This window comes from Chinchilla lanigera, unplaced genomic scaffold, assembly GCF_000276665.1.
Source record: "Chinchilla lanigera isolate Chin_1 unplaced genomic scaffold, ChiLan1.0 scaffold00126, whole genome shotgun sequence".
Classification (NCBI taxonomy): Eukaryota; Metazoa; Chordata; class Mammalia; order Rodentia; family Chinchillidae; genus Chinchilla; species Chinchilla lanigera.
In genome coordinates, this window is record NW_004955527.1 from 2706571 (window position 1) to 2723136 (window position 16566).

The 16566-nt window shown below is 53.9% G+C and overlaps 1 protein-coding gene across 1 annotated transcript; it reads right to left on the minus strand.

The window, feature by feature from the left end:
- Positions 1-7430: 7430 nt before the first annotated feature.
- On the minus strand, positions 7431-13028 carry Ctrc (chymotrypsin C (caldecrin)). The gene is made up of 8 exons (XM_005409874.2): positions 12989-13028; positions 11969-12060; positions 11778-11875; positions 10758-10883; positions 9803-9939; positions 8600-8745; positions 7640-7792; positions 7431-7500 (listed from the first exon to the last, which is right to left on the minus strand). Exons 1-8 carry the CDS (start codon positions 13026-13028, stop codon positions 7486-7488), a joined length of 807 nt encoding a protein of 268 aa, XP_005409931.1. The 3' UTR covers positions 7431-7485.
- Positions 13029-16566: the final 3538 nt, after the last annotated feature.

The window sequence follows — 16566 nt, forward strand, 5'->3', positions numbered from 1 at the left end:
CACGAGGCCGGGAGTGAGTCGCCGGTCCAAAGCTGCAAAAAACCGGCGCTCCCTGCCCGAGGCTCCCCGTGCACTGGGGGCCCACCCTCCGGGCACACATCCTTTCTTGTGGGTGAGCAGAAAACTTTTAGTAGCTGTTCCCACAGCTTGTACAAGCTCTCTGATTGGACCTGGCTCTGTTCACATGACCACCCTGAGCCAATCGCTGTCATGGTGGAGGGGATGCAGTGCATGGATTGGCCCGGCCTGGAGCATGTGCTCCACCCATCAGCCTGGACATCCAGGCTTGCTCTAGACCAGTATCCCAGGGTCAGGGTTGAACTGTCCCTGAACAAAAATCTAGGCTTCTGCTCCGGGAGTAGAGGAAGTGGAGGCTGGGAAGGCAGGGAGCAGGTCGCCACTACAGCCACTTCCTTCTCTGCACCAAGGTCCCCATTGCTGTGTCATCTGACACATTGCCATGTGGTCAGGTTCTCAACTGGCTGTGTTCTTGAGGGCTCAGTGGGACAGGGGACACAGATGTGAAATTCTCATGTGTTTGTGACTCATTTGAAACAATCCTTCTGAGAAGTCATGCAGCTCCCGGGCCAGGGCTTGAGCTTGGATCCCAGGGCTTCTGAGCAGTGACTCTGATTTGGATCCCTTCTGAGCATGGTCGGGACCAGCCCCATGGACATGGCGGTATTTCCTGTTAGAAAAGCGGAAGCTCCCACCCAGACCTGTGACTCAGCACCTGCAATGAAATGTGAGAAGCTCTGTGCCCCTGTAGGTCTCATCTCTCTCTTCCTTGGGGTCCTCACCCACCAATAGGAACAATAACAAGAGCATTGATCTCTTACCCCGGAGGTTACACTCAGCACTCTCTTTCCTACAGCACTCACAACTGTGCATGAGCAATAAATGTTCACTCAATCCCTTGGTCCTGCAGGTATTAGAATAGCATCGAATTCTTCAAACTCTTCCAGCAAAGAATTCCAGTAAAACCAGGGTAGGCAAGATTTTTTTTTTTAAATTTCAGATAGAACCAGGGCCTGTGCACTGAGCTATCTCCCCAGTTCTCATCTGCACTTAATTTTTTTTTTCAACTTTGAGACAAGGACTTTATAAGTCACTAATCTGCCTCAGCTGAGCTTGAATTTGTCATCTTCCTGCTTCAGCCTCCACAAGTGCTGGGTCCAAGCTTTTTGTGGAAATGGGCAGACTAGCAAATGTTTTAGGCTCTTGGCCATATGGTCTGTCTGAAGCAGTCAGCTCTGCTGTTGTAGTGACAAGGAGACATATGGCCATAGCTGTGTTCCGATAAAACTTTATTTACAAAACATTTGCTTTGCAGGCTGTAGTTTGCAGTACAGTGATGAGCTGGGGTCTCGCACACAGCAATCACAACAGCAAGCTGTCTCCGGAGTCGTAGCTGAAAAGCTTAATTTGAATTTTGTGACTTTATATAGCAGAGTCGATTTTAACATAACGATTTCTTCTTCTCTCCCCATCTTTGCAGAAAACTGATGTTTTGGGAAAATGCTTTCTGTTTATTCTCCATCTTCATGTGGCCCCCTGGCCCATCACCATGACTCTTGGAGGACAAATGTCCCCGTGTGGCCAGAGCGAGCTTCTTAGAACTTGTTGCCAAGGACACACTACAGGCCTGAGGACTGAGGTTTCTACACCCAAGGAACAAAAGAGAGGGAATGTTTGATATTAGGAGTCTGGGTGTGAGGCTAGCAGTAGCAATGACTTCTCCTGCTGGGTGTGGTGGCACATGCCTATAATCCCAGCACTCAGGAGGATGAGGCAGGGAGGATCATTGCAAGTTTGAGACCAGCCTGGGCTACAAAGTGAGCTCAAGGCCAGCCTGAACTGCATAGCGAGACCCTGTCTCAAAAAGATAAAACAAAACAAAACAAAACAAAACAAACTTCTCCCATTCCTGAGTCTCTGTTATTGCGGGAGACAGGGCAGGCATTTCCATTTTACAGATGAGAACAACTGAGGCACAGAGAGGCTCCATGCCTCAGCTACTGGCGCTACCTGTAAGTGGAAGAGTTACAGCCTCCAGCCTCAAGGGCACCCTCCCTCTGTCCTGAGATTGTTTGTGTCAGAGGTGATGTGAGTGCTAAGATGGCCCTACTTCTTCACCCTTTCCTGTGCCATGCCTTTGACCGTATGTCCTCACTGTCCCTCCTGCGGGGAGGAGGAGAGACAAATGGAGCTGAGTGGCTCTGGCCTGATTCACACTGGCTCAGCCAACCCCACCAACCCCTAGAGGAGCAGTGGGTCCTACTGCAATCAGCACTGACCCAATCAGTGCTCATCCTTGCACATCTCTGAGGACTTGTGCTTGGTTGTTATGCACATTATCATACTGATGCTAGCTGATACAGTGGGTAGAAGCTGTTTGTGAACACTTGGAAGCAGCAATTCTCCTCCTAGCCTCTGTCTCTATGGACTCCTTGCCACCATTATTAGTGAGGTTCATGGCCTGCATCCTCCGTGGTCACTAGAGGACTTCTGGGAAGCTTCTGGGCTCACGGCAGAATAATGTGGTTGTGAGCTGCACAGGCCCTGTGGTCAGACTCCTGGGTTTAAATCCTGGAGCCCCATCACCAGCTCTGTGATCAGGGTGAGGGTTTAAGGCTCTCTGAGACTCATTTTCCTTACCTTTTTTTTTTTTTTTAAATTTTGTTTTCTCAATGCCAGAGGTTGGACCTTAGGCTTTTTTATTTGGAGGCAGAATCTTGCTGAATTGCCCAGATTGGGCCTGAATTTGTGATCCTCCTGCCTCGGCCTACCAGAGTGCTGGGATCACAGCTGTGTGCCACCGTGTTTATATCAGTTTCCTCATTTGGAAAAGGGGATGGTAATTAGCATTGTCATCAGGAATACATGAAATGGTACAGGTGAAGCCCTGGCATGGTGCCAGCCACAGCTTTCCATGGAAAGAACAGACTGCAGCTCTAGTCACTGTCACTGGACATCCGGTGGCACTTTGGGGGTCACTGGTGTGTGGGGTCCTCAGGAGCCCCAGCCTGCTCCTCTGAGACAGAAGGTAGAAGAGGGAGGATCAGCACCTAAGTTCCCGGCATCCATCTCTTCCAACCACCAGTCTGTAACCTCTTGGGCAAAGCCCACAAACCCCTGCTGTCAGCCAAGCCAGGGCTGAGGAGCCCTTCCTGATGCCCTGTCCCTCATCCCTGCAGCCACCACAGCCTGCCACAGTGTGGCCTTCCAACAGTCACCCAACATGCAGGGGCTAAAGCCACACTCGGTCACCCTCTTCCCATTCTAGGGATCAGGAGTCCACAGTTTATCTCACTGGAGGAAATTGAGGTGTTGCAGGGCTGGTCACTTCCGGAGGCCTGGGGTGGTGGGTGGCAGGTGTTCCCTTGCTCCTCCATCCGCTAGAGGTCGCCAGTGCTCCTTGACCCATGGCCCCTTCCTGCCTCTTCCAAGCGGAATGTGGTAGATGGTAGATGGTGACCCTTCTTCCCCTTCTCACTGACTCTGGGCTCCTGCTTTTCGTCTTGTCTCCTCCTCAGACCCTGACCTTACTGTCTCCTTCTTTAAGGACCCTTTTGGATCACACCGGGCCCAGCCAGAGAACTCAGATCATCTCCTCCTCACAAGTCCCTTAATTGTATCTGCAACCCCCTCTGCCATGTAAGGGCACATTTCCCAGGGTCTGAGGCGGGCAGCAGCAGGCAGACCCCCGGGGGAGGCGTCCTGTCTCCCCCAGATGGGCATTGCTTCCTGGGCACAGCAGTGGAACTTGACCCAGGCCTGAGGATTTCACACTCTTGGTGTACGTTTCACCCTGTATTTGTAGTGGAGAGCAGTTGTGATAATTCAGTCACATTCCCCAAAGTTCATATAGATGGGGGCTGGGAGGCCGCTCCTTGACACGCAGCTTAATTCCTTTGGAGTGATTCTGAGTACCCCTCTTGCACTTTCTATTCCTGCTCTGCCTGGCCTGCATTATTATTTTTTTTTCTTCCACTTGTTATTTTTTAATTAGTATGTGTTTGTATTATATAACGTTTACATTTTCCCATGGGGAGTTGGTTCGTGGGGCGTGGCAAAGCTGGCTGGGAAAATAAGCGGAACCTGTTAATTACAAGACCCCAGGACGGCGCCAGATTAGTCCCAGGTCCCCGGATGTGCATCTTCTCCCGGGTCCCCACGAGACATGAGTGGCATAAAAGGGGTGAGGCACAGGAGGGCCTCCCTGTCTCCCTACTTCCTATGACCTATTTTTATTTTGCTCTTTGCTTATATGATGGGTTTCTCATGTAAGCACTATTTAAGCTTGTGTGTCTGATTTTATTCAGCTTTGTGTCAAGGTGCATCTCTTTTCCTAGGGATAACTCAAGTTGATTCTTTTTTATGACAGAATAGTACTCCACTGTGTGTAAATACCACTTTTCTTTATCTGTTCAACCACTGATGGGCATATAGGCTGCTTCCAAGATTGAGTACAGACATTCCTTGTGTAATGACTGAGTTATGGTTCACGACAGGGTTGTTAAGTGAATTGGTCACTAAACAGGGAATTACAATATAGTAATAGTATGTACATTACAATATATAGTATATATATGGTATGTACTAGTACATTACAATATTTGGGTTTTTTTTTTTTTGGTACCACAAATCGAACTCAGGACCTTGCGCTTGCTAGGCAGGCGCTGTGCTGCTGAGCTATATCCCTGGCCCTGCATTGCAATATTTTGAACAAAGAAGTGGTCAAAGGAAATTTTCATGCAGTACTGTAATGTAGAACAGAACATAAAACTACAGTACTGTACTGTCCAGTCAGGAAAAACTGCAGCGCTGTGGAAGAAACTCCCATAAGGTCATACCGCTGCCCATGTTCCTGTGTCACAAGGCCAACTGCAGGTCTTAAGTCTGCACAGTGTGCCTGGATCTTAAGTCCAAAGAGTCGTTAAACAGGTAGGTCGTTAATAGTATAAGTTGTGCTGCTGTAAACATGGGTGTGCACGGATCACTTTAGCATGATGTCTTCAACTCTTTTCGGAAGGTCCCTTGCGGGGGATTGGCTGGGTCAAGAGGAATTCCTAGTTCTCGTTTTCAGAGGAATCTCCACGTCACAGTCGCACTAGTTTGCACCCCCACCAATAGTGTAGGAGGGCTCCTTCCCCCACAGCAGCCTTAGCAGCAATTGTTATTATTTGATTTCTTGATGGCAGCCTTCCTTTCTGGAGTGAGATGGAATCTCAGCGTGGTTTGAATTTGCTTCTCTCATGGGGTTGCGTTATTCTTGGTCTAGGTGGACTCTGGGCCCGGGCAGGGCCCTCCTCACTGGGCCTTCCTGCCTCTGTGCTGGCCTGGTCCAAGCCACCTGCACACAGTGGCAGGCCAGTTGGCCATGTCACATGACCTGACTTGAGCCATCGCTTCTCTCCCTGAACCTTATATGGCTCCCCATTGCCTTCCAAATAAAATCTCAAGCCTCCCCCCTCCATGGCACAAGGGCTTCCTCCAAGCACTTTACTCCTTTGCCATCATTTGCTGCTCTGTGCTGGGCTTGCAGGGACTGCTCTGGATTTAGGATCAAAACTTTGCATCTTGGAAAATTCCTCAGTCCAGGGAAAATGAGGACACCTGGTTGCCCTACCCAACCTGAGCCTCTGCCCTGCAGCGCCTGCTGCCGGGGTCCCTGCCTTGCAGTTGCTGTGATTTGGCTCATGCCCTTCCCGCTGCCAGGAGAGTGACCAGTCTGATTGCCAGCCTCAGATCTGCAAGTGGATGGCCTCTGAGCAACTCTCTCACCACAAATTGGCTGCCTTAGCTCCAGCCATCGCACCCACATTCCAGGCAGGGAAGGGATAGTGCAGTATTAGCTGCGCCAGACCCCTTTTATGGGAAACATTTGCTTTTTAGGCAGACTTCTTACATTGCAGGATGGTAGAGCACGGTGGTCAAGTGTAGGGGTGCTGGAGCTAGATCACCAAAGTTTGGATCCCAGCTCTACTCCCTTTTAGTTAAGCCACCTTGGGAAGTTAAAATGAGGACAGTGCTTTTATTTTTTAATTATTTTTCTCTTACCAGAGATTGAACCCAGGGCCTTTGCACTGAGACACATCCTCGATCTTTGGGGACCTTGTGTTAAAATTTTAAGACTCAGCTTGGGCATCACCCCCTCCATGAGGCCACCCTGGCTTCCTGCTGCCCGCTGACTCCGTTTTAAGGGCCTCGTTTCTGCGCTCGTGGTCTGTATTTCTACTTTCACACGCACAGCCGGGAATCCTGTATTCTGTCAGGGGTGTGTCCTGCAGCGCAGGGGTCTTGTCTGAACCGGCCTTGGGTTCTCAGCTCTGAGCTGGTGCCTGCTTCTTGTAAGCCCACTGCTAACTCCCGGGAATCCGCCTGAGCCCTGGGCATGGGAGGTGCACCACGCCCCCGCCCCTTGGTCCCAGAGCGCCATTCTGATGGGGAAGCAGATGACCCATGAGCCCCTCACAGCGGCTGAGCCCGGGCCCCCGGAGGAGGTCAGAGGCTGGGTGGGGTGCTGGCGGATCAGCGCGTTCTCAGGAGGACCCCAGGCCCCAGGCCCGGGATGGGGTGGCCATGGAACACCCCTGCTGGACACTGCGCCCTTGTACACTTGGCTCCGCACCCTCCATCGCCCTTGCAGCCCGTGCCTCGCGGGCTGTCAGTTCCCGGGACCTTCAGCGCTCTCTCGCTCTGGGCTTCAGGTTCCCGCCCGTCTCATGCAGTGAGAGCTTTTCCCCTGACTGTGGACAGCGCTGTTTGCAGAGCTGAGGTCTCCTCCTCCCCGCAGGCCCAGCCCCAGTCAGGGCTCAGGCCAGCAGCAGCCCTGATTGTGCCTGAGCATTGCGCCTCCTGTGGCCTGGCCTCTCTGGGTTGGGGAGGCCGCCCTTGGGGAGACCCCCGTGCTCTAGCTCAGCCAGAGTGCTGGAAACCCGCCAGACTCCTCCATGGGGACAGGATGGGAGAAGCTGAGATCTGCTTGGAGCGGGCTGGGTTACAGCTTGAGACAGCGGGACAAGTGTCTACAGTGTCCTGTGTGTGTGTGTGTGTGTGCGCGCGCGCGTGTGAAACCCTAGAGATTGAACCCAGGGGTCTCCGCGCTGAGCTACATCCCCAGCACTTTGTAATTTTTTATATTGAGACATGGTCTTGCTAAATTGTTAAGTTGTTCAGACTGGGTTTGAGCTTGTGGTCCTCCTGCCTCAGCCTCCCTGAAGGCTGAGATTACAAGTGTGCGCCCCTACACCAAGCTTGCAGTGTCCTTGATCCTGTCCCCTCAGGCTACCCACATGGCCCCCACACCCCCTGCTCCCCCCCGTGGCTCCCTCAGGGGCCTCCCCAGCCTGCCTGAGGGTCCCTCTTTGCCCCTTGGTGTGAGGAGGGATGGCCTCAGGGAGAAATCAGACGGGAGTCTGGGCAGCTGGAGGGAAGGAGGTTTATTGTTGCAGGGGTTGGCGGTCAGGGCTCCAGGACGAATCACAGCTGCAGTTTCTGGAAGAGTGGAGCACAGAGGTGAGGGCCTCTGGGAGGTGGGGACAGCCGGGAAGGAGTGTGAGAAGGGAGGGGGAGGGGCTGCCGGGTGCGGGGTGGGGTGGGGTGCGGGGGGTGGGGCGCAGAGGGCACCGCCCACCTCGTTGATCCAATCGATGTAGGCGGACACACGGGTGAAGACCACCGGCTTCTTGGCGGTGTTGCAGCCCAGCGAGGAGCCGAAGCTGACGATGCCTCGGACCTCCCAGGCCCCGTCCTCCGCCTGGCAGTTCAGTGGGCCGCCCGAGTCGCCCTGCGCCATGGGGCAGTGTGAGCCCGGGCTCCCGTAGAGGGGGCGGGAGCAGCGGGCCAGGGGCCGGGCTCTCAGCCTGGGACCCTTGTTTGGGCCTCAGCTGGCGCGTGTTGAGAAGGCAGAGGAAGCACAGCCTTGTTCTGGGAGGCCCTGGTGTCAGACCAGCTCCTGGTTTGCTGCCTGATCTTGTGATCACACCGGCCCTCCCAGTACTCAGTTTCCCTGGATGTTCAGGGCACCGTGCCTATGTTTCTGTGGGCTGCCTAGGATGGGAAGGGGCTGGGAGCTTCCTGGGAAGTGAGGTGGGTGGAGTGGGGAGAGGCCGGTGTGTTTGGAAGCAGGAGATTCCCCGGTTATCTTAGGTGTTGCAAGGTTACGGCCAGACCCCGAGTCCCCTGTCCCCTGTCCCCAGGCCATGTGCAGGGACTTCCCTGACACCTTTCCTGTGGCTCCTAGACTCACTCCATCCTCACGGCACCTCTGGGAGTGGTTACTGTGGCCCCATTGTATGGATGGGAAAACTGAGGTTCAGAGAGCTTCACTACCCTGCCCTCCATGACAGCTATGCGGTGACCCTGGGACTGGAACTCAGCTCCTCATGCTCAGCTCCCTAGGTCTCCCTGCATGCTGGGCCAGCAGCAGAGCATGGGTGGAGGGGACGGGTTTCCCCCAAGCGTGCTTGGTCTGTGCAGGCTCAGCTACCTCCCAGGGAAGGGTTTGCCCTCACACCCTGGTTAGTGTCCTCCCTGTCCCCAGCCACCTGGCCACCCAGAATGGGGCCAAGGCGCACCCTGCCCAGACACTCACGTTGCAGGCGGAGATGACACCGTCCCCGCCGGCACACACCATGTTGTTTGTCACCTGGAAGCCCCACCAGTCCCAGCGGGAGCACGTGGCATGGTCCACGATAGGCTGCAGGCCCTGCTGCAGCACGTCAGCAATGGGGCCGTTGGCTGAGGAGAGAGGGCAGCGACCAGGGACTCAGCCAAGCAGAGCCAGCCCCAGCCCGCCAGGCCCGCAGGGGACAGAGGCCAGGACCGGACGCAGGCAAGTGCTGGCCACAACTCTGTGGGAGACCCACCTGTGTCAGTCCTCCAGAGGCTGCCACAGTCCCAAACCTCCCACACTGCTTGGGTTGGGATCCCTGGGAGTGTAGGGAGAGGAAGGAAGTGCTCAAGGAGTAACCAGCCAGCCAGGTTGTCTTGTGCTTAGATTTTGAGGGCTTTTGTTTTTTGTTTTTTGTTTTTTTTTTTGCAGTACTAGGAATTTTCATGGAGCTATACTCCACCCCTTTGTTACAGTTTTTATTTTGAGACTGAGTCTCACTAAGTTGCTAAGTTGCCCAGGCTGGGCTTGAACTTGTGACCCTCCTGCCTCAGCCTCCCAGAGGGCTGGAATCGCAGGGGTGCACCACTATGCCTGGCTTCTTTAAGATGGAACCAGGGCCTTGTGCCTCCTAGGCGAACATCCTTGCACTGAGTGTGTCTCCGGCTGCCAGATTCTAAGGGATTTACTTGACGGTTATTTCCTGGAGGGTCTCGGCCTTTGAAAACCATCTTACAAGGTCTTTCTCACCCGCCAATAGTGTAAGGATGGATCTGTATCTCCCTCTAAGGCTTCTGCGGTTTCCTTTATTTGTATTTGACCTTAGAATTCAGCTGAAGTTTCTTTGGGTGTATGGAGACTCATACAATGTAATCCCCCAGCCCTGAACGATTTATTTTAGTTTCTTTTTATGACGCTTACCACATGCCAAGCCCTTAAGCAATTCTAATCTATTCATTCCTTAGAACACCCGCTGCGTGCACTTCTTAGTGTCTGTCGCATGGCACGTGCTTAATAAATATGAGCTGTTATTGTCACAGGATTTGAAAAGATGTGAGCACGTTCAGGCAGAGGAAGAGGGGAGGGCGCGTGGGGGCAGCCCTGGCTGTCAGACGCTTTCTGCAGGAAGGCTCGTGGGATTTCCCGGTGTGTGTGTGTGTGTGTATGGGGGGGGGACATACTCACTCCACAGGCGGCCCCAGCCGGTGACATAGCAGGGGTAGTCCTGAGGCAGCAGGGAGCCCTCATCGGGCAGGCAGCCCACCTGGATGGTCTCACTCAGCTCCACGGGCTCCGCCAGCTTGATGAGGGCAATGTCGTTGCTGGAATCCGGAGTGCAGGGGTGAGTGGGGGCGGGTTCTGGCTCTGGAACCCGCACCGTGGGGCGGGGACCGAGCACTGGGGACCAGGCGAGGTTGCATGGAGGTCCTCAGGGACCACACCGACCGCTGGCTGCTGACCGGCCAGCCGAGATGTCGGAGGGCAGAGACTCAGTGAGAAGGGCGGGCGGGGAAGATGGTGGGTTGGGATTATAGTGACAAATGCATGGCAGTCAAAGATGCCTTTCTAAATTCTTCCCTGAAGTGGGGATTGAGCCTCGGGACACCTGTTTGCTCAGCCCTTTTAAAATTTTTATTTTTATTTTATTTTTAAATTTAAAAAGTTAAAAAAAAAATCTTTTTATTTTGACACAGGGTATCACTAAGTTCCCCATGCGGGACTTGAACTTGTGATTCTCCTGCCTCGGCCTCTGGGGTAGCTGAGGTTACAGATAGGCACCACCGTGCCTGGAACTGGATGCCATTTCAATATTTTCAGTCACCAGAACGAAAGCTGGCACCCCTTGAGAGACCTGGTTGGATTCCTACTTTTGCCTTGCACCAGGCTGTGGGAGCCAGGGCCTTGTCCTGACCCTCTCTGAGTCACTTCCCTGCCCCTGGCCATTGTGCAGGTAGAAAAACAGAGGGGCCCTGGCTCAGCCTCGGGCTGGGCAACCTCAGGGAAGACCCTCCGGGGGCGCTGGCGGGCCCTTGCCGGTGGTATGGATTGGGGGTGTCATCTGCACTTAGCCTCTGCTACTTCCGGTCAGCGCTGTCTTGCGCCATGCTGGCCCTGCGGTGCCTGGGCAGCTGGCGCTCACCGCGTCAGGAGGGTGCTCCACTTCTCATGGACGTAGATGGTGTCCACACCCACGATCACTGAGCCCGGCTCGTCTTCCACCGTCAGGTCGCTCTTGCCCAGGGCCACACGGTAGGTGAAGGATTTGCTGGTGGCAGGAGGGAACCAGGTCAGGGTGGAGCCAGCTGAGGGACAGCGTGGCCCAGCTCCTCATCCCGACCCTTTGGAGGATGAGGGGAAAGGACACGAGCCCTGGGCTCATGCTGTGGCCTTTCTGCTGGGAGCCCCGGGCCTCAGTTTCCTCATCTGAACAGTGGGGCAGTACTGGGACTCAGGTGCCAGGGCCCCTGCTGGAGACCCATGCCAAGCTGCCTGGCACCTCACCATCTCTGCAGAGTACCAGCTGCCTCACTTACTCTGCTCTGCACTGGCCTCTTTTCCCCCCCAATTTGTGTTAGGACATGTTTGCTGTACCTAATGATGACATTCATCGGGCAGTGGGGTTGGTGCATGAACTAAATTTGTCATTAATAAGTTTAATTTTTTTCTTGCAGTACTAGGGATTGAATCCAAGACCTTAGATATGCTAGGCAAGCGCCCTGTAGCTGAGCTGCATCCCCAGCTGCCCTGGACTCTTTGTAGCCTGTTCTCAATGTAACTGTGTGAACTTCTTAAATAGACAGCAAGCCATAGTACTCAGGAGGCTGAGGCAGGAGGATCGACATAAGTTCAAGACCAGCCTGGGCTAGATAGTGAGTCCAAGGTCAGCCTGGCATACTGAGACCCTGCCTTAAAAAACGAATTTGCTTGTTTAATTATTTCTCTGACTTTGTCTTCTCTGCTGCGTTTCCCAGCACACGGTACGTGCACAAGGAATGTTTATTGACTGCATAAACGAACAACTGTGTTGCTGGGCATAAGTATTTTATTGAGCCCAGTGCTCAGTGGAGTGTGTATTAGATGCTCAATAAAAGCAGCTGGGTCAGAATCCTGCCCTAGGGTGGTAGCCAGTTCCCCGGTTCCCCGGGTGTCATCCACTCACTTGATGCAGTGGGCGGCGGTAAGAACGTGCTGGTTGGTGATCAAGGAGCCGCCGCATGTGTGCCTCCACTCGGTGTCCCTGAGGTACTGGAGGGAGATCTTGGGGCGGAAGGAGGACCACGTGTCAGTCCGCAAGTGGGTCACCCAGCCTGCATGGGGGTCACCCACCCCCCCGGGCTGCACCACGCTCACCTGCCAGGGCCAGCTGTGGGGAACGGCGTCGTCTCCACCGACCACCCTGGCTGACACATCGGGCTGGAAGCTGGGGACTCCGCAGCTGGAGGCTGGGGAGACAGCAGGAGGCACAGGTGAGGCAGGCTGGCCGTGTGGACACGGGGGGTGGAGGGGTGCTTTTAGCACATGGCCTGCAGGGGGCACCTGGGTCTCTGGGCCTCGACTTCCCTTTCTGTGCAGTGGGAGAGGAATGGCGCTGGTTTGGTGAGTCTGTCCTGAGAACATTAGCCTGGGCATTTTGGAGGCAGCGGAAGCTCTGTGCATGGTGGATGCTTCAGAGGGCAAAGGAGGTGAGCACCGGGGGCACCTGGGTCCTTCAGTCTCTCATTAGGTCACAGCGTCATGGGCGACAGCGTCGAGTATGAGATTTAGAGTGCTCTGTGGGGAGACAGACCTGGCTCCCCCATAACCAGCCACGCGGTCCTGGGCAGACACTGTGACTTGCTGAGCCTCAGTGTTTTCATCTGTAAACTGGGGACACACAGAGACCCTGTTTTCCAGATTGCCCTGAGGATCAAATTAGCTACAGACTGTGAAGGGCCCAGCGCAGCGCCCTGCACAGAGTAAGGCACCATAAACAGGAGCTGTTATTATTACTGTCGTCATTGCTGTTGTTGGGTGAAAGGACTCTTAATGAAGTGCTCTCACTTGCCCAGTAAGCCAGCGAGATTGAGAGAGGCCCAGGGACCTGAACAGCTCCTGCAGAGAGGGAAGGAGTTTAAGCTGGGAGCTTGGTTCTGAAATGGGGAGAACAAAGACGGCTGCGGAAGGTGACGCTTGTGTCCCCAAGCCTCACCCCTTCAGGGAAGATGCTCGCTGGCCCTTCCTTACGGGCCAGCGGCTTATGGGACAAACAGCTGCTCTGCAGTGGGGCCCACACTGGACCCTGAGGTGCTCTTCCTGCGGGGCTGAGGGCCAGGGTGGGGGGCAGCCTGAGTCGCAGCCCACAGGATGCCGAGTCCCCAGCCCGCTGCTTACCGGAGGCCAGGAGCGTGGCGAGGACAGTGATGCCCAGCATGGTGCCGCTTGGAAGGAGTGCCTGGCCATCGAGGCCGGAGGGCACTTATAGGCTGGAGCTGGTGCGACCTGCAGGTCAAGGCCAGGCCTCCCTGGGAGAGAGACCTGTTGGGCACCGCCGGCTGTTTCCCTGACCTTGGGTGGCTGTTGTTTAATTTGGGCAGAAAACAGGGCTGGCTTGGATGCGGATGCATGGTTTCACAAATATCTGGAGGCAGAGCAAATTCTGAGGGTCTGCGTTTTTGGGGGGCTGCCTCTCTGTGCCTGGCGTACACCCTCATTTCCCCTCCCTACCTCATTCTCTTTGGGTGTCATTTATTGGGCATCAACCAGGGACGGGCCAGGTTGTGCTATTTCTTGTACGATCTCGTTGAATTCTCCGGCAACGTGAAGCAGATGCTATTTCCCACTTTTTAAAGATGAGGAAGCAGTGGTTCAGGGTGGCCAGGTAACCGTCGGGTGTCACCCAGCTGGGCTTTGAGGTCAGACCCTCGGGACCTGTCTGGGCTTGCTGCTGCTGAGATCCTGGCTTCCTCCTCCTCCTCCTCCTCTTTCTTCTTTCTTTCTTTGTCTTTTTGAGACAAGTTCTTGCTGTGTAGTTCAGGCTGGGCTTGAGCTCACTTTGTAGCCCAGGCTGGTCTCGAATTAGCAACAATCCTCCTGCCTCAGCCTCCCGAGTGCTGGAATTACAGGCACATGCCACCATGCCCGGCCCAGTTCCTTCTTTGTCTCTGCAGCACTGTGACTTTTCTCTCTCTCCCCTGACTCATGTCACCCAGTCTTGGTGCTCCCTGCCTCGACTCAGGGGGAAGGTATAGTGCGCATACTTACATGACCCTGGATGGTCCTTGGTGGGCCAATTTCCTCCTCACAGCCAGCTTAGATGTAGACCCTCAGTCTTTCCATCTGTAAAGTGGGCAGATAGCCCATGCCTCTGAGCATTTGGTTTTTGCTTTTACTGTTGTTTGTTTGCAGTAGTGAGGATTGAACCTAGGGTCTTCACACTGACTTACATCTCCAATCTTTTTAAGAACACTGACTTACATCTCCAATCTTTTTAAGATGTTTTATTTTGAGACAGGGTCTTGTGAAGTTGCTAAGTTGCCCAGGCTGGGCTTAAACTTGTAGTCCTCCTGCCTCAGCCTCCCAGAATGCTGGGATCACAGGCATGCACCATCATGCCTAGCTTGAGCCTCTGTTTTAATTCTTTTGCCCTAAGGCCCAACTTGAGCCTGGTCTGGTCAATTCTGCAATGCCTTGCCCTTTCTATTTACCCTGCATTCCCCTTGGAAGTTTTTTCTGAGTTGCCTACCCTTTGCCCTCTAAGAATTGTTTCCTGATTTTTTTTTGTCTTTTTGAGACTGAGTCTTGCAATGCAGTTCAGGCTGGCCTTGGGCTCACTTTGTAGCCCAAGCTGGTCTCGAACTCGCAATGATCCTCCTTCTGCCTCAGCCTCCTGAATGCTGGGGTTACAGGCGTGTGCCACCATGCCTAGCTGTTTCCTGATTAAAAAAAAAAAAAGATCAGAGTGCTATGTACCTGGTTGGGTGAGGGTGAAGAGGATTCAACTTGCAGCTTTTTATGCAGTTTAAGTTTGTTTTCGAAACAGGTGTGCATTACTTTGTTAATATAAAATCAATAAGTTCAATTTTACAAAGCCACAGAAGGAAAAAACAGCCTGGGTACCGGGGGTCTCAGGCTGTGGGGCTTCTTGTTCCCTGCAGAGGCTGGCCCTGGTAGAGGGGCTGCTGGAACTGCCCGGCTCACCTCTGCACTGCTGGCCAAGTTGCACACTGAACAAGGGGCCAGGGGCCTGGTGACAGGAGACAGGGTGCTTGGTCTCCGTCTTAGCCAGTAACCCATTGACCTCAGCCCCTGGACCAGCCCTTTGGGTCTCACACACGTGCACACACTTGGGGCTCTGGATCCAGGGACGCTCATACGCCCTTGTCACCCCTAGAAAGGACCCGGTTATCTGCAGACCTGCGCAGAACCATGTGCTGCTGTGAACATGACACAAACATCGATAGCTCCCACTGTGTTGGAAGAAGAGTGCTGTTACTTTTTAGGGTTCACAGAGAAACAGAGCCTTTCTCAGGGATGGGAGGTAAGGAGCTTGCGGCTGCTTGTGATTTAGGGCAGCTTCCTGTTCTGCGGTGTCTACCAGCTGGGGTCCTTCTGGAAGGCAACACCGAACAACTGTCCCCGGAGACACCCAAGGCCACCTTCCTCCGCGGCAGATGCTGATGATGGATGGTGAGGCCTTCTGCAGCGTTGGGGTACTCCACGAGGGAAGGAAAACCCTGAAGCACTGCTTTCCAGCTGTGACCTTGTGATCGTGATTTAACCTTCTCTGTGCTCCACTCCCTCATCTCTAAGGAGAAGGTAGCCAAGGGTGGTGGCGGAGACCCGAAATCCCAGCACTTAGGGGGCTGAGGCAGGAGGCTCGCCGTGAGTTCAAGGCCAACCTTGGCTACATAGTGAGTTCAAGGCCAGCCTGGCTTTAAAAAGTGATACCTGCCTCTAGAGCTGTTTGAAAAGTGTCTGACATAAGGTGGAAACGATACAGGGTTCGCTGTTGTTATTATTGTTGTTATCCAGTACTTCTGAGAAAGTGTGAGTTGGAGCTAGGCATGGCGGCACACACCTGTAACCCCCCCTACTTGGGAGGGTGAGGCAAGAGGCCTGGAAGTCTGAGGCCAGCCTCAGCAATTCAGCAAGGCTCTGTCTCAAGATAAATGAAAAAGGGCTGGGAATGTAGCTCAGTAGTAGAGTGGCCCTGTGTTTGGCCCCTACTATGGGAAGAGGGAGAGAGAAAGGAGAGAGAGAGAAAGACAGACAGACAGAGACACAGACACAGAGACAGGCAGGGTCAGAAACAGAAAGTGACTAAGAGAGACATAACTATCACTATGTACTTTAGCCTTCTTGGGTTCCTTCCTCAAAATATATTAAAAGTTATATTCAATGGCTGTATGAATATGAATATAAAAGTCATAAGTTTCTTCTATTGATTTTGTTTGTCTTTTTCTGGTACCGGGAATCAAACTCACAACCTTGCGCTTGCCAGGCAGGCGCTGTGCCGCTGAGCTAAATCCCCAGCCCCTCTTCTATTGATTTTAAAGAACTCAAAACATTTCTGCGGGCCCCAGGCTTGGGACACCAGCTCCTATAACTGCCAAATGGACAGTGATCCTGTGTGAGGTCACCTGTGACCGGATGGATGGCGGCGAGGTGGGGCACCGCATCTGGGTCATCCCTGCACCTCCTCTGGGCCTGGAGTGTATTCAGCAAGCCCTGGACAACCAGGAGAAAACCACCCTCGCCCGGAGCCATGGGCCAGCAGGTTCTGCCCGGGTGAGTCGGGGGATGCCTGACACTAGGTTGGCCGATGTAGGAGCAGCCCTGGGGTGCATGGGCAGAGGGGAGCCCTGGGAAGAGGCTCCCTGTGATTGGAGAAGTGAGGCCTGGGATCTCCAGGGCCTGGAACGGGGCCTCCCAGGACCTGCGGCTACAGCTTCCCTGAGCTGTCAGGACAG